The sequence below is a fragment of the Megachile rotundata genome, chromosome 10 (assembly GCF_050947335.1).
Source record: "Megachile rotundata isolate GNS110a chromosome 10, iyMegRotu1, whole genome shotgun sequence".
In the NCBI taxonomy this organism is placed as follows: Eukaryota; Metazoa; Arthropoda; class Insecta; order Hymenoptera; family Megachilidae; genus Megachile; species Megachile rotundata.
In genome coordinates, this window is record NC_134992.1 from 5,949,548 (window position 1) to 5,973,838 (window position 24,291).

Genomic DNA, 24,291 nt, shown 5'->3' on the forward strand with positions numbered 1-24,291 from the left:
ATTTGTACATCAGTGGTTAATTCAGTGACCGAAGAGCTTGTGGGCAAGGACATGTAAAATGCATGTAGTGAGGTCTCCATAGATTTTCAATTCTTGCATTGAGAAGTGATTTAGAAAATGAATAGTATTGAAATGAGAAATATTTAAATGAATTGATGAATCTAGAAGTGGGTTTAGAAATTTGAAATTTACAGTCTTGGAAATAAGGTGAAGCGGGGTAAGTGCAGACTGTTTTTTGTAAAGTTGGTATTTAAACGCAAGTATTACTGCTATTTAATTAATATTAACTAGAACCTTAATTTTCCTTGTACATTTTGATTTTGATAGAAAATTGTTTAAAATATCAACTACTCTGCACTTTCCCCGAAAATGGGGTAAGAGCGTAACTTGAAGTTAAATACTTTGAAACTTTATTTCATGTGCAATGGGGCAAGAGCAGAATTATTAACAAATCTGCTATAAAATACTTTTTACTGCATTATGCAAGTACTCTATACTGCAAACAAGTACTCTTAGCTGAAATATAAAAGGGGATATAATGAAACAAAACAAGGAAACAAACATACTAAATGGAGAAATTTCGCTCATATTGTAATAAAAATAGCCTGTATACGCACTTGCCCCGTTTATGAACTTACTCCACTTCACCTTATAGAATTACGGTAAGTTGAAAATATAGAAACTTAAAAATTTGGAAAAAGGTAGTGATTGACGAATTTTCGTAACTTCCTAATTATTTATTAACTAAGCTGTCATATCCATTAAAAATTCCGTCTATAGTTTTCTTGTGAGTGTACTAAAATTTACTTTAAAATTCGTTACATTATGACTCTTTCTGTTTATAATTACAATCAAAATGAAAGTAGTCCCACTGATCAAATATCTGATAAAGTTTATAATGGACAATAGTTTAGAGCAAAGTATTTAATTTAAAAAATTCAGAGCGCTTCAAAATTTATATTTTGAATCTGAGAAGAGTACCAGTGAGGTCATGTAACAACGTACAAATTGTTAAAATAAAATATCAGCTTTTTATGTTTTTTTGATCCTTTTGTATTTTTCTACTGCCATGGTAAGGTAAAACAATTCGCTTTATGATAGATTTGAAGTTTTGCATTTCAAGATTTCAAATTACTGTTACTTTTACTATTTATACTTGACTTTGCAAGTTCTTTGTCTGCGTTTTTCTTTTGCACCACTCAACCAATTCTCATCAAATTTTACACGCGCATGCGTATGTACATCCAGATAGACATAGAAAAAAAAATTTTAAATCGGACTTGCCACGGAAAAAACTGAAATCACCGAAAAAACTGATCCTCATAGACTTCAGCATTGCGGTACGTACATGATCCGCCTGTCAATTCTACTGCGCATGCAAAGTGCAATATTTCGGCACTTTGACGACGTAGTATGGTTCCTGAGGCATTTAGAAACAAATTTCTATTAGGGTTTGATGCGTTTTGATGCCTAATAAATCCAGAAAATCAATTTTTGTCGAATTCGGTCCAAAACGGTACAGGTGGCGCCATCTAGCGGCGAGCGGCGGAACTACGAGAAACTAAAATTTCGATTTTCTCCGAAATTAGGCAATTGTACGTATTTCTGAGGGTCAGAAATCAATCTGTGACTTCTCTAGAACCTATATAGTGCCAGAAGAACTTCCTCAGAGCGCTAGAAAAGTAAATAAAAAAATAGTCCAAAACATGGACTAAAAAATTGGCGTCCATCTAGCGGTGAAAGTTGGAACTACAAAACTAAAGAAATGCAATTTTCTCGAAAATTAGCGAACTTTGAGTACTGCAGAGCCTCAGAAAGTGTTATGTGATCGCATTAGAAGCAAAATAAAGCAATCAAAGTTTCCTGAAAGCTTTAATAAAGAAAATTTAAAAAATGTCATTTTATGGAGAAAATTTGTGGCGCCATCTAGCGGCGAAACTGAGAACCAAACTGAAAAAACGTATGTCCGAACAAGCGTTAAGGAAAAATATAAAAAGTAATATTTCGCAACTTTGATGACTTCGTATGCTTCTTTAGACATTTCAAAGCAATTTTTGTTGAATAAGTTATTCATTTTTTTGTCTATTAAGCCCAGAAAATCAATTTCTATTTGACCGCTTAACGCTTGTTCGGACATACGTTTTTTCAGTTTAATTCGCAGTTTCGCCGCTAGATGGCGCCACAAATTTTCTCCATAAAATGGCATTTTTTTTATTTTCTTTATTAAAGCTTTCAAGAAACTTTGATTGCTTTATTTTGCTTCTAATGCGATCACATAACACTTTCTCACCCTCAGAAGTCCTCAATGTTCGCTAATTTTCGAGAAAATCGCATTATTATATTTTTGTAGTTCCAACTTTCGCCGCTAGATGGTCGCCAATTTTTTAGTCCATGTTTAGGACTATTTTTCTATTTTCTTGTCTAGCGCTCTGAGGAGGTTCTTGTGGCAATATACAGCTTCTAGATAGGTCACAGATTGATTTCTGACCCTCAGAAATACGTGCAATTGCCTAATTTAGGAGAAAATCGGAATTTTAGTTTTTCGTAGTTCCGCCGCTCGCCGCTAGATGGCGCCACCTGTACCGTTTTCGACAAAAATCGATTTTCTGGCTTTATTAGGCATCAAAACGCATCAAACCCTAATAGAAATTTGTTTCTAAATGCCTCAGGAACCATACTACGTCGTCAAAGTGCCGAAATATTGCACTTTGCATGCGCAGTAGAATTGACATAGGCGGATCATGTACGTATCGCAATGTTGACACAAAATAATTAATTACTCAGTACCCGAACATTATTTATGAACTTTCATAATCGAACCATGTAAATAATGTATTACAGACCATTCTTTAATCATAAAAGTTCATAAACTGTGCTCAGAAAGTGAGTAATTAACGATTTTGCATACTTGTATCGTGTATATTCCTCCTGCGCGCCGCCCGCACATGCCACGGAGGATTAATTACCGAAAAACCATATCCCTGTAGACTTTAATGCAAAATTGAATTTGCTCGCGCCTATGTACTTGACTTTTCAACTTTTTTGTCCACATTTTTCTACATGTCAAAAATATAAAAAAGTCACTAGTTTTGGAGAAAATCGCTATTTTATTTTTTTCTTAGTTCCATCTGTCACCGTTACGTGGTTAAGTCGTTTATTGTTTAAAAAATTTCGAAATATAAATCTTCAAATCCGTCATAAATCTATTTTTCTTACTTTAGCGTGACCGTTGATCAATTAATGATCTATAACAAGACATGAAAATGTTTTAGTTAATAAAAAAAACGCAATTTTCTGTTTCGAAAGACTGGAACTGTTTTTAAATAGTGCGCGGTAAAATATAATTTTTGAAATTCATGTATACTTGTAACTTCCAAAATATTTCCCACATAGTGCAATAATTATTTTACAATAAACTACTTCTTTTTTATATGTTTAATACATGTTACATCACTGAGATACTTCTGTGGTAACAGGAAAATTCAATTATAAACAAATATTGACTTACGTTCTGATGTTTCTGGAATCACCTTTCTGAAATGTAAAGTATGCAATAATACAGCTAGTTTTAGGCAAGAATATCTTTGATAAGTTAGTCATAATAAGTGCCAACGCATGGATATTATTGGGAATAGTTAAAACATGTTTCCTTTGATTGCCATTTTAGTCAGGAAGACAAATTTGTACTATACATAGCATGTTCAACTAACTAAATTTTTTATTTTGCAATCAACAAAATGTTTTCCAACATTATTTTGATTGAAAATGTCAAGAAAATATAAACTTGAAACTGGATACGAAACAGAACTTATTTTACAAAAATTAATCCATAAATTCTAAGGAATGAAAAATTAATGAGGAATGAACATACATAAAGAAGAAATTGAATAAATAAATTTATAACAGTGAACTCTAGTCTTTTTTAATTCAACTCCCCTATCGTTGATATACTGAACATGAAATACCTATACATGATACATATTATTATAAACATAACATACGAATACAGTGTCGTTATTAATCTATAGAATTAGATTGTGTTAAATGATAAGTTTCTACACCCCGTTTAATTGGAAAACAGAATAAAATTGACATCTGCCATAATTTTTAAGAAAACACTTGACGCGAACCGCCCTATGTATTTTTCTTTTCTTCTTCTCTAAATACATGTTATAACGTTTCAAATTGTAACAGAATAAAAGTAGGACCATCTCTTTCAAGATTCTTACAATATTGGCACACTTTTTTTTTGTTAACTTTGAATGGCACCACTGCATCTCATACAATTAATGCTGCACAAAAATTTACAAAAAATATCAAGATTTAAATGAAAAAGAAAGAGACAGAGAAAATATGATACAAAAGTAAACTGAATGAAACACGCGTATAAATTATAACATCTCTTTGTATTTGTTTCACGTTTAAAGCTAAATACCGATAACAAATAAAGTAAAATACGTGTACACAAAGGAAACAATTGTTAACAATGATCACATTATTAATCTCTTATAACATAACACGATACATGTACTGTCCAATTGCTTTGTTGCACTTTTGATCACAAGCGATACAATCAAATTCTATGCAATATATTACAGCAAATATTAGGGCAGGTTCAAAATTTCTCATAGTTAAAGTATAATCGACAACTAAATATTTTTTAATAAAGAATATATTTTCAGTTGTTGATTGAATGATTTCCTAATTGAAAATTAATTAGAATTTGTAATTAAAGCTGCAAATTACAATGTTTTTGATTAATTATAAACTGGAATTGTTATTATTTTTACTTGAGATGTTAACAAATAAATTTTAATCTTTGACTAGGCATAATTAAAAGGTAATCAATAATTAAACTTTAATTAAAATTAAGTTTTAATTTGCAATCAGAAAATCATTCGATTAACAATTAAGACTGAATTCCCAATTAAAAAAATTTTATTATGAAATTAAATGTTTAATTATTAATTATCGCTCAATTAAATTCAGAATTTAATTGACTATTTTAAAATCCGACTTGGAATTTAAACTGCCCCACTAATAAGATATTAATTGAAATATAAATACGAAACTAAAACAAAACGGTTTCCCTGGTTGAAAGAATTCTATAAATTCCACTAAGTTTTAGCAGGAAAACGGGTCTTTTGATTTACGTTGAAAAACACCAAAATGAAAAATTGTACATATTCAGAAAATTGTGTATGATTGTGAAATGTTTTGTCTTTTTACAGATTATTTTGATTGCAACGCGACGATGAATTAATAGAGTGAAGCTTCGTGCGAGAACAGGCACGGCGTACAATTACTATTAATTATTCGACTTATAACTCTTCGTCTCAAATTAATGAACCTCGTACTCTTTGCGGCACTTGGGTACAATGTTTCTTTTAATTGTTTCCTCATTCTTCAGCGACGTCCTGTTACGTCCAATTAAATACCACGAAGTTTGCAAATTTATAGCTTCTCCTTTGAATATGCTTTTACACGTCTTATTTGATGAATTTGATATAATACATTTAAACATTGCATAGCTGAGAAGAGTCGCAAAATATTTTCAGGCTTTTTATTTTTCAATTGTACGTATCGATATAACAAAGGCTATGCTTGTACTTAAATATTAATAAATACATAATAAAATAAGCATATTGTAAAATTCGTTTCGAAAGCGTATTGTTCTCAAAACGCGATGAAACAATGTGTAATGTGAATCGAGAAAATCTTATTCAGCTTACTAACAGAAATTAATATAAGTACCACGTATTGGTACAATTAATTCTAAATAACATTTTAAAATGTTATTTCTTGAAGTTTACTGTCGACTTGAAATTTATAGATCGTTGTAAATGATATGTAACGAACGTAGCAGTTTCTACTTAGATGCCTCGATTTACACAAAACATTTACAAAAAAAACAGTCTACCGTGTAAATGAACAATTAAATACGTAACGTAATTTGCACATCTTAAATTCAACATGCTCAATTTTATACAACACATGATTATTAAGTTGTATTGCCTTCAAATGCAATTGCGAGACTTTTGCGATAGATTTAGTCTTTATTCACAATGCGAACATAAAATAAAGATCTGTAATTACTGAATTTGATACCTACACTATTCTCGCTAAATAAATATACTTAGATCTTTTCATTCCATTTAGTTACGGTTTCGATAAATACCTATCTAGTACACTTTGATATTTATTTTATGCAGATATTTTTTATAGATTTCTCTTTTCTTTTTTACTGCGCGTTTGTCCCTTCATGCACGTGTATATGCCCATCTTTCAGATTAACATACGTGTCGCATCACAGGAAGAGCTTGATATTTGAAATACGAAAAGATTCTCAAACCGTTTGCCTGCATGTAAGAAATTATTATTTACATTACATGTCAGTGTTTAAAGAATGAAATACCATTAATTGTTATCATTACGTCTGATACCAGATATTTGGGGCCTGGCATCCCCCACGTTGAAAAATGTTGACTAAAAATGCATTGCGAATTAAAACACATGTCACTTAAAAGCATCACGATTTTACAAATGATTAAATTCCGTAGCAGCTGTGCAGACGTTATGTCTTGAATATTTACCATATACCATAATGAGGATATAGTAATATTAATTATTATTAGTAATTTCTGTCTTTCGCTGTGATATTAATTACCTACAATTCTTGTACACGATTTTATATGTATGGGTGTAATGCCAATGCCCTACCACGTAAACCTCTCTGTCCTCCAACTCCTCCCTTTGGTATGACGTATCCTCCAGCATGTCTAGCTGTTCCCTCTTCTTCCAAATTTCCATTGCTTTCAATTAAATCACGCAACGGCCAACAAGCCAAATGACGAGATTTTCCATGACGCGCTAAGACGTGATATCCTTGTCTGAAATGCATGTCAAATACCTTAGGTATAATGTATAAACATAATATAAAACATGAAATTTAATCTGCAAAACTATAATATACCTCGATGAAATTAGACCGACAAGTAATGCCCAATGAGCTTTATGGCCTCTTTTTAAACACGGAGCATGATTGAAGTCAGAGTCATATGGAATTAGTACCATTGCTCCATGAGCCAAAGCATGTGTTAATGTATCTGGACACTGTTGCAGATCTACTAAAATATCTGGTCTATGGTCAGGTAAATATTCAGCTGCTAGTGTGCCCATGAAATCAACACTGTATACTTCTCCATGTTGTGTGAAACCCCTTACACGAGCCTCTGCTAGAAGTTGACTCACAGAAACTGGCTTCGTGTACTCCTGTGATGCCATAGCAAGGGCCACCAAACCACATCTGTAAACACAACATGTACTGGCTATGCTAATACATTTTTATTTTATGATACTCACTGTGGCCCATCTTGTAGAATTGGTTCAACTTGACAAAAATATGTTACTTCTGCATCCTTCAACTCATTTCTGGATATCAGTTTCTCGATTTCTGCCTCTGCAGATGTAAGAGTAAGTTTGGCCCAAGGAGGCAGGGAATCCGCATCGCTTACTTCAGTTTTTTCACACATAGGTGCCTCTGGCAAACTTGAGAGAGGTGGAGGCGGTGCTGGCATTTTTCAATAATAAATGCAATACGGACAGCTACTTTGTTCGACTAAGAAATACCTGGTTGCACGTTATAATAAAACGACGACAGTTTCCACGGCTATGAAATCATGCGTCTACACTTCAGTATTTTCAATCTGAAAATTGCCATTTCTCACTGGTACTCTTGTTGTTTATTAGAAAGTCCCTCATTCATTGTAAACTCCTTGCTAGCATTCCTTGATCAGATCCAAGCTGAAATATCAGTATAAAGACAGCATGCAACTTATAATCAAAATAGTAAGTAATAATCAATAACAAAAATCAGAGGAAATCAAGATAACTGTATTTAATTTTTAAAAATAATTAAACTGTACGTGTGCTTCGAATCGTCTTTTTTCTGCTGTCACTTTATCGCGAAAAAAAAATGGAGTACGAGGAAAAGAACGAAACGAAACTATTTACGTGGATGCAGCATTACTATAACTGCATTTATACGTTAGTCATTTAACCTTGAGAAATATACTATACGGCATCTGTCATCGTTCCAGCAGACATGAATTGCGAAAACTTCGAACGACATCATCGAAAGCACTCATTCTCGTAAAATCGATTACTATACGTGACAACCGACAGCAACATATTTATTTTCTTTCGAGAACAGTTTGAACACTTCTAACAGAATTTAATACGAGAACGTACTTGCTGTAAAAATTCTAATGGCAGCACATAGCACGATCGACATTGGACGGAATAACAATTGACGATAATATCTGTGTCAAGCAACGATTAACGATTCGACGTTATATATTATTGTCATACACGGTAGATGTAATTTAGATCAGACAATCAACCGGACGATCATTATTTGTTTACCGTACCTAAAACGCGAGAAGATCGCTGCAGCACGATTTTGACGTTTGCACGTCCCTCCTATTCACCCTGTGACTCATGCACATATATTATGTAATTCTTCGATAGAAATAAGAATTAACACTCAAGTGCATTGATGTGACGATATTAAAGGTTCGTTCGGCTGCACGAATCTCTAACGAATGACAATTACTCGCTCGATACGACTCTACAATTTAATCCTCTCCGAGGAAGATCTCAAGTTGGCATAGCGCACCATGCCTTATTCGCAGACTTCTGTCACGACATACAGTCTGATAAGAAATTTCTCGCAGGTGCTGCTGCAACTTCGAAGACGATTTATCAGTTTGGGCAAGTGCATTGTCTGCAAGAACCCTAGCATCGGGAAATTTATTATTTATCTCTTTTCACGTAGATTCGACAGGTACGGGGATTTCGGTACGTTTGCATGGAACATGCACTCAAATTACTATTATTACGCTGTCGCGTGAACCTTGCTTTACATACTGTATTACCACGGTGTGAAGATAGCTTAAACGTTATCGTATCGAATAATGTGTACCGATATAAGAGCGGAAATTCAAAACGGGCTAATGTATACGTCGTATATTAATTCTATTGTTCAACATATTCAATATGGGTGATCGAGCAGTGGAAATGTCGGAGCTCGATAATTGAAAATACAAAAATTATTTAGTGTGGGTCGTGTCGAATTGATTTTGATTAGATTTCGTTCCTTTGTGCATGCAAATTTTTGTATTCGGTTTGGAAGTGGATCGAAAATCGAAGATCATCGATGGACGGGGTGTGGCGCAATCCTGGATTGAACGAGGGAAATCTTGGAAAGAGGATCCAAAACTGGTCGATAGAACAAAGTTGAAGATTCAAGAAGAAATCTCGTAGAGAATTTGAAATTTACTGATTTTAAAGCCAATCGAAAGCTACTAATTTTACAAGATAAAATAAATGGTCAAATATTCATTTTAGTGATATTTTAAACTTGTTTCGCGCGCCACGTCAAACAAAGCGGTTCAACATTCCATGGACACCAACCTAACATCTTTCCCTATAAAGTCCGTGATCGGAATGCAACAGTTCTCTTCTATAATCAAGTTAGCATCACAACCTATTGTTTTTCTGCAAAACTGATAGCACTATAGAATTATGTTAGTTTATTGGTTAGGATTTTTGGAATGTGTCATTATTCGCGGGATTCCAAGATCTTACGGAATGCATAGTGCAATGGAAATGTTTGTCTTGAGGTCTTTATTATACCAGTTATATTTCTTACTGTAGAAATAGAAATATTATTTGGATGAACAACTGCAAATAGTAATCATAGAAAATTTATCGTATCTGTTATTTAATACTTCTGTAATAACTTCAATTATATTACTGTACAATTACATTTGGCGCGTTAGAAATTTCTAGAATGCGCACTACGGGGAGCCACTAAAACTATAAACCACAAAACACAAAAAATTTAAATATAACTTTGTTCTAAAGGATTGTTTAACAATTTCAGGCGATTACAATACTTTAAATAGAAATTTTTCAAATTAGTATCAAACGTAAGATATAATCATTTGTGAATATAAATATAACACTTGTATAAATAGAACTTAGCCAGCATATTAAATTAATTTCTAATTCTTTACATTGATAAAACACTTTCTTCCTTTAATAAATGAGAATTCTTTCTGACTTTTAATTTTTGGTATATAGTAGAAGGAATAATAAGCACTTAATTATGGAGGTACATGGAGAATAATATTAAAACAATTATTTTTTAATCATTAAATGATAGTTTAATTTGTATAAAATACTTCAAAAATTATTTTTCCAAACAATTTCAGTGTCATTTCTTATTTCTATTGTACATTTTTTAGACATGATTATGGTCAAAAATACTTACTTAAAATAGTGTTCGAAAATTTATTTATAATTCTTAGCAGTTCAGTATGTATAGATTCGAATTACAAATATTTTCTTAATAAATATTCTCAAAATATGAGGAGGATTGAAATAAGGAATAAAGTCTACTTTAAATTATTATAATATTATCATTATATTTATGTACAAATGAAGATTATAAATCATACAATTAATCGCTTCTATATTCAATATATAAAAATAATGAGCTTTGTAGTACTAAAAGTAATAGTAAGGTAATTGTTGTACCCCCATAAAAAGTCATAGTAACAGGAAACATTATTGTCTTTATATTTCGGAGTATGTTTACAAGGCGTCATACATTTGAATCGTGTAGAATTATGGTAGAATTTAGAATGAATAATGGAGGTACACTGACTATTTTTTTCCTTACGAAAACGTTTCTTATGCACAAAGTAAAGATTCTACATCTATAATAGAACATCTTTTTTCATTAAATACCTTATCTGTATTCTTCATGTTTACAAATATGACTTCACATAAAAATACTTCTCTTATTGTACATAATTCTGTGACGTACTTATCAAAACATATACCGTAGATATTAGTTGTTGAATAATATATTACACATTTTTACATTAGAGGTACGAATCAGATAAATTGACTTATATTTTATTTAAATTAAGTAACGATCTTCTATAAAAATATTATATAGAATGACATAAATAATTAAAAGTATTTTTTACAAATTATCATATGAAATAGACATTGTACAAAACAAATTGTTTTAAATAGTCGTTGATATCAAAGTGAAGACATATAATAAATAATAAATAGATTTTAGGCTTAATATCCTTTGAGTCATATACACACTGCACGTTACTGTTAGCAATACAATAAATAGTGATTATTCAAAATTTTATAATCTTCTTTTTTAAGGCACCACATTGTAGTTCATTACAAGAAGCGTCGCGAGTAGTCTACATTTTCGTAATTACTTCTAAATTAGAAGAAGTTATCCCTAACGGTATTACGTAAACGTAATCTGTAAACGTTCGGCCATTTAAGTACCCAAATAGGTACAAATGATTCAATAAATGCATTTTATTCGCTTAAAAATGATGCGTCGTCATTCGCAAAAACTTCAGTGCATACATTATGCGTATAACACTATTTTTATCTTCTAAAGGGAAATATCTCAGTACAGTTCCGTATTTATGACGATTGAACATTATGGAAAAAGTAGGTATTAAACATTTGTTTCGCATAACTTTACGAGATGTTATTAGGAAGAAAAAAAATGATATAATCGTTGAAAATCTCTGCATTTAGTAACAATTACGTCGTAGATAATTACATATGAGACGATAAAAAATGTTCTAATTTGTAAAATAATATCCTTATAGTTTCATGGAAACCGTCGTATACCACAGAGCGTAGTAAAGTATATATTTTCTTTGATGTGCTCTTAAGTCGAGTTATTGAACATATCGTTTCATTTATACCCAATAATTATCACACATTCAATAACGAATACATCATTCGCACACACTGTTTTACATTGAACGTATGATACATAAATGCGTCTTTGAAAACGTTTATATACAATATTTCACTGTGCGTATCGATTCAGTGAACGTAAAAGCATCTTTTTGAGTCCATAATACTTTTGTTTCTTTTTCTTTAAGTTCAAATAAGATAAGCACGTTGTATCGGTAGCTATGTGCGAATACCCGAATCAATTAAAATTGTTAGGGAACTTTAATTTTTCACACCATTCGAGATTTGTTCGCGTAGGCAGTGATTCTTAATGTACAGGACGTTTCATAATTTGTGGGACGGAGGATACAAAGGCAGTAAACAACGTTTATACAAACGTATGTAGTTCATTTAACTATGCTTTCGAATTACGGCCACCTTTTTATTTTCAAATTATTCAACTTTCAAGCCTCTAAATTTTTTAATTTTAAAACGTAGAAATTTAATTTTCAGATTTTCAAGTTTGGAAATTTGTAATTCAGAAATTGTTAAATTTGAAATTTTCAAATTTCGAATGAGGAATTCTGAAATTTAGATAGGATTTTAACAATCGCTGTATGGCAAGAATTACATCTATAGTCATTTCCGTAATTTCTGTTTCATCCCCAATTACGGCCATATAGCGAGACTCTACAGAACTAAACTGTTACCGCCTGTTTTATAATAAACCTATTTCAGCATATGTGTCAGTACAATTCGTTCTTTTAATATTACATTTTCACTGAATTAACAATTAACAATTATGAATTAACTATTATTAGTTAACAAAAAATCATTTCAAAGAACACTAACTGAAACACTGTAATAGCTGTAATTTGAAAGCAAGGTTAAATACATATATACAAGAAATTTTCCGCAAACGTATCTCGAATAGTGTCACTAGTATATAAAATTTAGGTACTCGCACATGGCTGTATACATAACTAAAGGAAAGAGGAGTAGAGAGACTATAAATCTATCCTAGTCAGCCTTCTGTATGTTCCCGCTTTGCATGGTACTTGAGCAGTAGCTGCCGGTCGTCCCGGTACTTATTGTTAATGTTTATTTGGGTTAGAGTCTGAATCCGGTTCCGAACTAGAACCGGAAGACTCCCCAGCATTAACGTTCGCACTGCAGCGCGAGCTCCTTCGGCTAGTGGAACCCGTGTGCCTGCATTTCTCGCTACGATCCACTGTACCTACAATAATTTTATACGGAAAATTAACATAAACTCTCTAAATATATTACTATACAAATAAATGATCAAATTAAACTATTTATGTACATTTAGGAACAACGCAGTTGTGTTTTAGGGAAAAAGGGGCGAAAGTCTTCCATTATTTGCTTTTGGTTTTTGGAGAATTTAGAGGAAATGTGAACTTAGAGAAAAGTTGGTTCTAAGATAATAGTAGAGCTAGAAAAAAGATAACCCTAAAAAAAAGTAGGTTTACGGAGTCGATAGACGAAAATGAGGACCACTGGAGAATGTAGACCTAGGAATTATGTGGACTTAAAGAAAACTAGGACCTAGAAAAACTGTAAATTTAGAGAAAGTTAAAACCTAATTCTCCTACGTTGCACCTGAATGTACAATAAAATTATGATGTTCAGACAATAGTTTCTAATGATTCCAGTCACACAAATGAAGTTCTATCATGTCACTTAAAATATCTTTGGCGTATTACTTAGGATAAAAATACTCAGACCTTTAAAACGATCTATATAAGTAATTTAATAGGCAAAAGGATTTTCAGTCAAACGTTAGATACTCACTGGTTAACGGCGTGTGAACTTCAACCTTGATATTAGCCGTCGCAGTGACCTTAGTAGTGATATGAGATGTTGACGTCACTGGTGACATTCGACTAGACCCACTTGTATCTGATCCGCTACAGTTCTGTTAGTTAAAAAACAAAAGCACACGCGTTAATCATGCTTCACGGAATCAGAGTACTTGCATCATCAAAACAAACAGGAGATATTCGTGGTATAAGCAGTTACAGGAAGCGTCTGGGTGTATAAAAAAATCACTCTCACTTCAATGATGTTCTGAAGGAAGTATCGCATGAAAGATACAGGGAATCAGGACAATTGTACGGATTTCGAAACGTACCTGATTGCCACACGTGGACGTTGTTTCGACCTTCAACTCTGGCTGAACTATAATGCAAGATTCTTGTGTACTATGCCAGGAATTGGGTTCCTCTGTGATCGTGGTTAGCGAGGGTTCAGCGTGTAACCTAGCATTATCAATTTTGTACGATCTCCTCGGAGGCGCAGGTGGCTTCGATCTTCTAACAATCGGTGAGGCAGGAGGAGTTGGCGTTGAAATACGATCCGGATGCTCGTTGGGTATCACTTCTGGAGATGGTCCAATCAACGATAACAAAATGGGGAAGAAGAACAGTCCGTTCACCAAACCAATTCCGATCAGGCACAGGAGTACCAGGAAAAAATATCTAACGATGAAATCGAACTCCGAGAAGGCTAGCATTGCGATTGCCAGAAGCGTCGTAAGTGCCCCATGAATTACGGGCGCGAACATGTGTTCCAAAGCCAAACGAATCCTTCGATCCCTGCTCCCGATACTCGTAACGAAACTCTAAAAAAATGACGGTACAGTTAGAACGGAGACAAAACAAGAACTCATAAACTGGTATCGAGCTCGTACTAACCAGACAAATATGCACCGTGAAATGTACAGCGATTCCGACGCTGACAACCAACAGCACGGCCGGAACGGCGCTTAATTTGATGTCACATAGGCCCATAATTCCGAGAAGCTGCAGAACGACCCCGGCCAAACAAGTCCCGACCAACAGTGCAGCCCACAGATTCAACAGCAATATCCCGACGACTGCGACACTGGCTGCCAGAGCAGCCAGCAAAGCGATACCCAGGCAGCTCCTCAGATCCATGTACTGTTCCCAAAATAGGAACGGTATGCCGGAGGGAAAATTTGGTAGTCCACGTTCCTCGAACTTCCTGCACAGCTTTCTTACGCTGCCTATCAGCTCGGTGATCTCTTGCGTGTCCGTCAACTTGTGCAGATAAAACGGCATCTGCGCATATGTCAACGGCATACTCTTTGGAATCTTCAGCTCATGATCGTTGGTGTAGATCCACTGCCTCGGCTCCGGCCTCAGATTAGCCTGTGAGGCACCGTAAGCTAAGACGTCGTTCGACACCCATGCGCTCAGATAATTGTAAAAGGCACGCGGATTGATGATGCCTTCGGAATCCACCAGTCGGACTTGGGTGACCAGCGATTTGTCGATGGGATTGTCGACGTGACCAGTCTGTACCAGCAGTTTATAGGCCAGAATCGCCTCGTCGCTGGCGTTCTTGTACCACCTCTCCTGCGTGATACAACCACTATTGTAGTCCTTGTCGAATGCGCTCTGCAGACCCTTCAGCCAGTCCCTGAACAAGCTCAGCCAGAACTCCGGAAGACCTCCGTTGTCATTCTTGATCACGTTCTTTATCCTCATGAAAGCATCGTGGTACTCGTACAGTAACTTCTGATTGTTAGGATACTCGAAATCCCGGCCCGTAACGGCGTACATGTTATAGAACCCAAAATGCTTCGCCTGGGCTGCCAGGAAAGCGTGTTCGTTGGAGTTCTGCGGAACCAGATCAGTCAGCTCTAGGCCGTCGTTCACTTTTATAGCTTGCCAGACACTGCCAGACAGAACGGCGATCAGGATCATCATCCCGAAGACCTTGGTCGCCGGTTTGGTGACGAAGGGAGCGTAATGCCTCGCAGCAAGTTGAGTCAAAGAGAAGCTCAGACAGTCGTCCTGGCTGCAACCCGTCAGAGTATCCTCCTCGCTGCACTGTCTGTCCAGGTCCACCTCGATGTTCCCACCGACCCAGGACTCATTCTGCGCGTTCTGTGACGTCAGGATCTGTGTGCACGTCTCGCGCCGTTCCGGAGGAATCGCCCTGGTCACCGTTTGCTTCGCGGTGCCGTTGTTCATCCGATTGGCGTACCTGTTCCTCCCAGTGTTGGACGGCAGGCAGCAGCAGAATATGTCCGAACGACCCGAACGACGTCGCCTCAAGTCCAAACTAACCATCGCTGGGAAGACGAGCAGCATTGCGGCTAGATTGAACAGCAACAGTATCCCAGCCTGCAGGCAAAAGACTCGCAGCGCAGGAATCGGGATGATCGCAGCCGCGAAGAACGCTGAGACGTTGCTGAGGCCTGCCAGGAGGACGGAGAGACCTGTCCTCTTCAGGACAACTCCAGTTTGCTCTCCGCTGGGCACCTCGTTCACCGACAATTCGGCGTACGTGTGCGTCAATAGGAACATGTCGTGCACACCTAGACCCAAGGCCAGAAACGGGACGATCTGGGTGGTAGCTGCGTTAAATGGGATCCCCAGGAGTGCGCAGAACCCCAAACCTGCTGCCACCGTGGCGCACATCAGCATCACACCTGCTATTCCTACGCCAGCTTGCGATCGCACAGGGTCCTTCCATCGAAGGAGCACTATGCCGGCGTACAGCAACTGTAACAGAACGATCACTCGTATATTAATCACCCGAGGAGATTTCGCTTCAGGAAGGATTCGTAACAGGAACGTATACTAACCATCAGCGTGCAACCATTGGCGATTTTCATGACGGACACCTCACTGTACTTTCCGAGTATGTCGTTCATGGTGGTTGTGCTGAACGCGTACAAATTGTACGGGGCCGACCCGTTCGCGTCCAGATGCTTTTTCACCTGATTACTGAATGCCCTCTGCCAAGTTTCGAGCACTTGGGCCGCCTTCTCCTGGGACCAGTCGATGTGATGCACCTTGTAGGTGCCGGCGAAGAAATCGTAAAGCTCTCGTTCTCCCATCAGCTGCACAACGGTCTGCAGTGCAGCTGCACGGGTCAAGTGACCAGTCTTATTGTGCTTGGCACCGCCAACCAGCAACTCCTCCGGCCAGTGCATATATTTCGCAGCGAAACCGTAACAGCCACCTGTTAATTCGGCTCCTATGTCCGGGACCTGGCGGAACAAATCATTCAAATATGATTATATGAAATTTTTCATTAGGAATCGGAACATGTACCTTGCTATGAAAGTATTTTGAAAGTACATTTCTATTTTAACATTTTAATTTGTATGAGCTGGAGACTTTGCAATTTTGTTGGGACTTCGGAATTATGAAATTACAAGTATAGAATTTTGCAATGTCATTTTAAATTGTCACTCCAAAATTTAAAACAACCCGAAGAACGCGTTTCGCTTCAAAACCTGAAATCTAAATTATTCCATAAATGTTGAAAGAAGAAACGCATAAAATGTTTTACGAATTCCCTTATGGATGAAGATAATTTACATACGCTATAAATAAAAATGAAGTACATAATTCTGTCCCATGAAATCTGTAATTAAGTCGGTAACAAATAGATCTTCCGACGCAGTTATTATCTTTCAAGACTCATTAAATTGACACTAATGAATCATGAATTGTGTGACTATTATAATGCATTCATTACAGAAGATCAACATCTCGGCGGACTACCCTGTCCGCGTTATTTATCTTGGCATGATATAGAGAGCCATTGGACAAGGTCCAAGCAACTAGACGGTGATCGTTTAAAGTCCTCGCTGGTATGCTCCTTTTATAGGTCCCCATAAAATCTCGCTGTGAGGTCCGTAACACCCTAGGCCACCCTCCTTCGTCTCTCACTTACGATCACGTTTTTATCATTTCTTTGGTCACGAAAGGAACGCCCGTTCGAGCCCCTTTTCAATTCGGAATCATTCTTTTGACAGGTCAAAGAATTCCTAACGTGACTTGACACGGTCTCTACTTTCTCTCATGTTACAAATATTCGTAGATTCTCGATTATTTGATTAGTAGGAAATTAAGCATGACATAGAATGATGGAAGGAAGAAATGATTAAATGATTTAAAGTAAAGGTGGACATTATTATTTCAGTTTTATTGTTAATTGTTTGGCTTCTTGGTACTCGAGATTAGAGAATCTGCATTCTGTTGTACTAAATGTAAGGTATTGACTCGGTGTTTTATTATTGTAGTTTACTGTTGTTGTATTGTTTTATTAATTCTGATATTTAGTTTATTGCTATGTTATTTTGATACTTTAGTGGTTTGCTACTTTAGTATTTTAGTATATTAGTATTTTAGTGTTTTAGTGTTTGTGTTTTTGTGTTTTAGTGTTTTAGTATTTCAGTATTTTAGTGTTTTAGTGTTTCAGTATTTTAGTGTTTCAGTATTTTAGTATTTTAGTATTTTAGTATTTTAGTATTTTAGTATTTTAGTATTTTAGTATTTTAGTATTTTAGCATTTCACAATTCTACTATTTTACTATTTTACTATGTTACTATTTTACCATTTTACTATGCTACTGTTCTATTATTCTAGCAATATACTATTCTCCTGTTCTACTATTTCACTATTTTGCTATTCTACTATTATACTACTGTATCTTTTACTATTCTACACTTTTACTACTACACAGTGTCATCATTCTGCTGTTGCATATGTATCTATGTTCTATATGCATGTTTGTATGGGTAATACTACATCCATATTTTGATATACATACATACCATCAATTATGCTATATTGTACTTTAATTTGTACTATTAAAATTAGTTTCAATGATATATATAATAAATATAATTATGTTATATGCTTACTAACATTAATTCTTAATTATATTTCTATTAAAATCAATTTTACTTATTATTGTTAACTGTTCTAAATAGAGCGATGTCAATTTTGTTCATACTTTCAATTCAAGCTACCTTGACGTATTCCTTAATGAAACAATGCATTATTCAAAAGAACGACCTACGTAAGAAAGAATGTACAGAAGAATGTTGTTTAGATCGTACAGTGTAGCACGAATGGATTTCATTATGAATGTTACGTGTGAATGAACTCCTTAAGCGATAGCCACGTACGATCGTTTAGGGTAGAAGAGGGATCAAGTATGAATGGATTCTAAGAAGGTACGTGATGTTTCGGGTGCAAGGAGATACGTGATACGAGTGCCAGATACATAATTCTGATACCAAAATGATAATTTCAAGAACGAAAACAGAATATAACAATTATGTACAACACAATCTAAGCACGTGATTGAAAAATTGTATATGAAAGTGTTACATTGATTGAACGTGTAACGCTTATAACTATCTAATAGTCTAATAGAATCTAAGGTGACACATAGTTTTATTATTCAACTACATTTTTACTTAAACTTCAAGCCTAATTAAACCTAACATAATTTAACCTGACGGATAATTATAGTTTTCGTATCTCTTCTGTTTGAATTTCAAAGTAAATTTAAATTAATTTAACAATTTTGTTGTTTAAGTTCATTAAGTTCATTAATTTAACAATTTTGTTGTTTAAGTTCGTTGTAAATTTAATTCTAAACGAAGCTAGTTTAATGTATCAGATAAGATTTGTTTAGGTAAAAATTTTAATAAAAGGACAACATGTTATATTCTAATCAAATTTTCATTTGCATTAAGTATATTTTAATGACGCTATCGATACAAGATTTTTACCAATGTTAATATTCACTTTCAATTAAATACAGCTATAGAGAAATATTTTAATTTTCCTTTGCAGACCAAAAAATTCTAAAAATCAACAAATGACAATTTCATAATCGAACAATAATTAAAAATTACGTAATTACCCTCGTGTTAATGAACAGAAGGCTAAGAAATTTCGAATTCATGTGTATCGGCAAAGAAAAAACAAATCCGAAAAAACACGAGACACCGTGCACGTTACTTGCATACTAACGAGCCAGTATTAATTACCAGCAATTAATTCGTACGTTATTGCATAGTAATTAAGCAAATAACCGATATTGCCTGATTCGTGTTATCTCTTCCTTAAAAACTTGCCAACTTTTCGATTATCGCTCCTGAGACCACAAATACAATTACCGGTATGGAGTCGATATTTTTCATTGACTCTTGCGAAAAAATTCTCATTTAACCCTTTATTTATTCGTACTTAGTAATTATTTAATTTTGTGAGCGTTCTCAAGCGTTCATATTTATTAATATTTTATGTATCATATTCAGTATTAATATAAGTATGATACATACAATTTTTTAGTATATTTATTAGTAATATTTATTATTTAGTAATTTTTTAGTAATATTTATTAATATTTCATGTATCATATTTAGTAATACTATAAGTATAGTACATACAATTTTTTAGTTAAATTACTCAGTTTAGTTAAATTAGAATTTATCGTAATATAGTCTTCCTTTTGAATCAAATTTGGATAAAAATTCTTTCAAATCAATTTTTGAATCCTTTTTAAATATTTTTGAGATTTTCTTATTTTATAGAAGTACATTATATATTTACTCTATTCAAATGTATAGAATAAATTAAGTTTTCTATGAAGCTATAGAAAAAATGATCAAAACCATGATTGTATAGTAATATTCTAATGGTTATTTTCGTTTCTTCAAAAATAATTTCTTTATTATTCTTCTTCTTCATTTTTCTTCAAGATAATATCAAGAAGATGTCAACAATTCACAAGATATTTTAAATTAAGAAAATAAGATGTTTTATAAAAAAAATATGAAAGACGTAGCGTCAAAAAAATCACCAATTTGCAAGATATTTTAGATAATACTATTTCATAAAAAAGTATAAAACAGAAAAAATGACCAATTCTCGAGACATTTTAAAATGAAAAGTAAAATGTCTCGTAACAAAATACGAAATACGTATCTCGCGATTTTCACATTTATAATAAAAGAGAAAAGCAATCGCGGTTATCAAAAAATGTGAAATACGCGTCTCACGATTTCCACGATTTGTCGCACCGTCTATAATAGAAGAGAAATGGCAGTTCATCAGAAAGTATGATTTCAAAACGAATGCAATTTCCCGTTTGCAGTACACGATATCGTTTTATCCTTTGTCTCGTTACGCAAGAAAACAAGAGGGTCATGGACCTCGTGATGTGACACCCGCGTGCCAGCACACGAAGCAAACAGGTAACACTAGAGCCCACCCACAGCGATTATCGCGTGTCTCGAGTATCGATTCGCGTTGCCATGATCCGTCACGATATCTCGCTGGCTGACTTTTTTTCGAGTGATGTTAATCCGCAACAATTTGTTGGACGTAGAGATTACGATCTTGATGGACAGCTCTGATCAAATTGCATTCATGAGATCGTGATGATGGTTCAAGCATACAGAATCGAGTAGTAATTAAAACAAGTATTTCTGTGGATTTTGGTGTACGAATGATTATTTGAAAATTATGATAATTACTGTAGATATTTTATTAAGGAATTTTTTGTAGTTCATTATTTGTATAGGAATATAGTTATATTATATAAAATATAAACTGTCATATTATTATAAATGACAAGGTTAACCTTGACAAAGGTTAACATTTAGACAGAAATTTTTTTATAACTAAAAATAAGGAGTCTGAGATCCGTCATGGATATTGTAAATCTAGTGTTGAACACTTTTAGCGAAATCCTTAGATATCATCTAACTCTTATTTTATTTTTTGGTCGACAAAAGTTCGTCACCCTTAAATTAGAAATTTAAGCACCCTCATTTAGATTCTACAAAGCTAATATGCCATGAAATCTAACCATCAAAGTCGATAAAACTTCACCTATCATCCAACTAGGTCTACAATTACCCCTTGGTCTACAATAACCCCTTAATTTTCAATGTTCTAGGCAGTTGCGTCATTCACAGTTCATTAATAATTGCTACAACTTGAAGACAAATAAAGAAAATTGAAGACTTAGACACGTTATGTATTCAATGATCCTTGATTGTGAAGATTATAATCAGAATTGAACCCAAAATTCAGTTTATTACGATGAAAATATGATTCTGATTTGACACGTATGAAGTACAAGGCGCGTCACAAGTGTGATATTGTAGGGCAAGGCGTTAAAGATGGTTCTCTATGTATAAATCGGCATAAAGGTGTTTCATTGGTTTAGGCTCTCACAGTAATAGTTCTGTGATTCACTCCAGATACCAATGCGTTTCGTATTCTATAACTTTTCTGAGCAATAAAAAAATGACTCCTTTCACCACTCTTACATAGAGGTGCTTTAATCCATCGCTAGTGTATCCTGACAGTCACAAGCAAAGAATAGTGTTCAAACTATTTAGTCTACCAAAGATAAGTCTATAGCTAGATTCTTTGTTTCCTCTGTTTTCTAAAATTATTCTAACAGAAGAATGAACCTAGATATTTCTCTGTTTAACACTAAAACTACTAAACCAGTTAAATGACCGCTCCACAAGTTTCCTACTACAAGGTACACCATTTGTCAAAACACATTCCTTGAAATCAGCATAGATTTTCATCAAGCTAAAGGATAAATGTGTGTACTAATTTATGTTTTGTTTGTTCATTTATTTTTTAACTTCATTTTTAATTTCAAATTGAGTACACATATGTCGATAGGTTTACTGTTAAGTTTATCCACTTATTTATCGAAACCACCTAACTACATATTTTTTGGATCAGTTTACCTCACAGTGAAAGGGTGAATCCACCCTTATTCTCTTGTCGTGTACACGCATCTTATATTCTCAGATCGTATAGAGGTCAATTCTCGTTTCACGTTGGTCATAAATTATCAAAGGCGTAGCATCGGATGCTACCGGATATCGTGCAGGCATACCAAACAAAGCGTCGCATCGTGATCGTGATTCTGCCTGTGATTCGGACGGGACGCGTTGCACGTGGACGCCGTCGCAACGTTATGTAATTCCACGAACAGAACGCTATGCGTGTCACAAAACGTCAACGTACCTACTGGCACGCTTTTCTTGTTTTTCTCCGCGTGTTCGACTGCTGTCACGAGTCGCTAACGGCGAACCGGTAGTTGCGTTACGCGTCGAGGTGATCGGTTTTACCTGTTACACCTAGACGCTAAGTATCACTGCCTTTATTGTGGGCTTATTTTTATCGATATGGATTTTTATCGATTGCCGTTAGTTTATATCATTCTTTTTATACTTAAAGGAGGAGTATGATAGAAGGCAATATTAGGGTGGAAAATTGTAGAACTGGGGGAAAAATTTAGTTATACATTGTAAGTGGTTACAATGGGTAGATATGATGATTTTTAGATTTTTGTAGTGGTATAGTGAATGATTATAATGTAGTGAAATTTGGGAGAGTCACAATATTAGTTTAAATTGTTTTAAATTGTTTAGCAAATTTCAAATTTTTAAAAAAGAGGAATGTCACAATTTTTCAATTCTTAAAGAATTGAATCATTTATGTCTGTCAATTATTTGATTTTTAAATTTTTAGTTTTGTAAGTTTGTAGAATTTTAAATTTCTATATTTGTACCTAGTAAACTTTTGGATTTTTAGATTTAAAAAATTCTAAATATTTTACTTTCTTTCAATATTTTTAGAGTTTTAAACTTTGAAATTTTCAAATGCTTTAATTTTCAAATTTTCAAATGTCCAAATTTCCAAATTTCCAAATTTCTAAATTTCCAAATTCTCAAATTCCTAAACAAAAAATGCCCCACTTCCTAAATTTTCAAATTCTTCAATTCCCAAATTCCTAAATTCCCAAATTCTCTAGTTTCCAAACCTCCAATTCCCAAATTCCCTAGTTTCCAAACCCCCAATTCCCAAATCCCCAAATTTGCAAATTATCTAATTCCCAAATTCTCTAGTTTCCAACCCCCCAGTTACCAAATTTCCTAGTTATCAAACCCCCAATTCCCAAATTCTCTAGTTTCCAAACCCCCAATTCCCAAATCCTCAAATTTGCAAGTTATCTAATTCCCAAATTCCTTAGTACCCAACCCCCAATTCCTAAATTCCCTACTTCCCAAACCCCCAATTCCCAAACTCCCTAGTTCCCAAAACCCCAATTCCCAAACTCCCTAGTTTCCAAAACCCCAATTTCCAAATCCCCAAATTTCCAAATGATCTAATTCCCAAACCCTCAATTCCCAAATTCCCTAGTTATCAAACCCCCAATTCCCAAATCCTCAAATTTGCAAGTTATCTAATTCCCAAATTCCTTAGTACCCAATCCCCAATTCCTAAATTCCCTAGTTCCCAAATCCCCAATTCCCAAACTCCCTAGTTCCCAAATTCCCTACTTCCCAAACCCCCAATTCCCAAATCCCCAAATTTCCAAATGATCTAATTCCCAAACCCTCAATTCCCAAATTCCCTAGTTATCAAACCCCCAATTCAAAAATCTCAAATCCAACTCAAATCCTCAAATTTGCAAGTTATCTAATTCCCAAATTCCTAAGTACCCAATCCCCAATTCCTAAATTCCCTAGTTCCCAAATCCCCAATTCCTAAACTCCCTAGTTCCCAAAACCCCAATTCCCAAATTCCCTACTTTCCAAACCCCCAATTCCCAAATCCCCAAATTTCTAAATGATCCAATTCCCAAATTCCCTAGCT

At 34.5% G+C, this 24,291-nt stretch overlaps 2 protein-coding genes across 7 annotated transcripts in view; both read right to left on the bottom strand.

Moving 5' to 3' along the window:
• Positions 1 to 4,387: 4,387 nt before the first annotated feature.
• On the bottom strand, positions 4,388 to 8,735 carry LOC100879993 (actin maturation protease). 5 transcript variants are annotated; one of them, XM_076536694.1, is made up of 5 exons: positions 8,430 to 8,735; positions 7,630 to 7,803; positions 7,363 to 7,548; positions 6,974 to 7,306; positions 4,388 to 6,890 (listed from the first exon to the last, which is right to left on the bottom strand). In XM_076536694.1, exons 3-5 carry the CDS (start codon positions 7,530 to 7,532, stop codon positions 6,689 to 6,691), a joined length of 705 nt encoding a protein of 234 aa, XP_076392809.1. In that variant the 5' UTR covers positions 7,533 to 7,548; positions 7,630 to 7,803; positions 8,430 to 8,735; the 3' UTR covers positions 4,388 to 6,688. The 5 variants fall into 5 exon arrangements, with proteins under 5 accessions (XP_076392809.1, XP_012153648.1, XP_076392806.1 ...); XM_012298258.2 differs by having other exon boundaries at positions 7,363 to 7,803; XM_076536691.1 differs by lacking the exon at positions 8,430 to 8,735 and adding an exon at positions 8,251 to 8,413 and having other exon boundaries at positions 7,363 to 7,803.
• A 1,735-nt stretch (positions 8,736 to 10,470) lies between these two features.
• Positions 10,471 to 24,291, bottom strand: part of ptc (protein patched) — a 66,395-nt gene continuing 52,574 nt past the window's right edge. Inside the window, exons 7-11 of one of the 2 annotated variants that reach the window (XM_012298261.2) lie at positions 16,430 to 16,837; positions 14,508 to 16,346; positions 13,946 to 14,434; positions 13,606 to 13,729; positions 10,471 to 13,033 (exon numbers count right to left, since the gene is read on the bottom strand). In XM_012298261.2, the coding sequence (XP_012153651.1) occupies positions 12,888 to 13,033; positions 13,606 to 13,729; positions 13,946 to 14,434; positions 14,508 to 16,346; positions 16,430 to 16,837 (3,006 nt within the window). In that variant the 3' untranslated portion in view covers positions 10,471 to 12,887. The remainder of the gene's footprint in view (positions 13,034 to 13,605; positions 13,730 to 13,945; positions 14,435 to 14,507; positions 16,347 to 16,429; positions 16,838 to 24,291) is intronic. The other variant, XM_012298262.2, reaches the window with a different exon arrangement.

Coding starts and splice junctions, on each gene's coding strand:
- LOC100879993 (XM_012298258.2), bottom strand. CDS start 7,577: ATGCCAGCACCGCCTCCACCTCTCTCAAGTTTGCCAGAGGCACCTATG. Junction 7,307..7,362: donor ATTCTACAAGATGGGCCACA/GTGAGTATCATA, acceptor TTGTGTTTACAG/ATGTGGTTTGGTGGCCCTTG. Junction 6,891..6,973: donor GTCGGTCTAATTTCATCGAG/GTATATTATAGT, acceptor CATGCATTTCAG/ACAAGGATATCACGTCTTAG.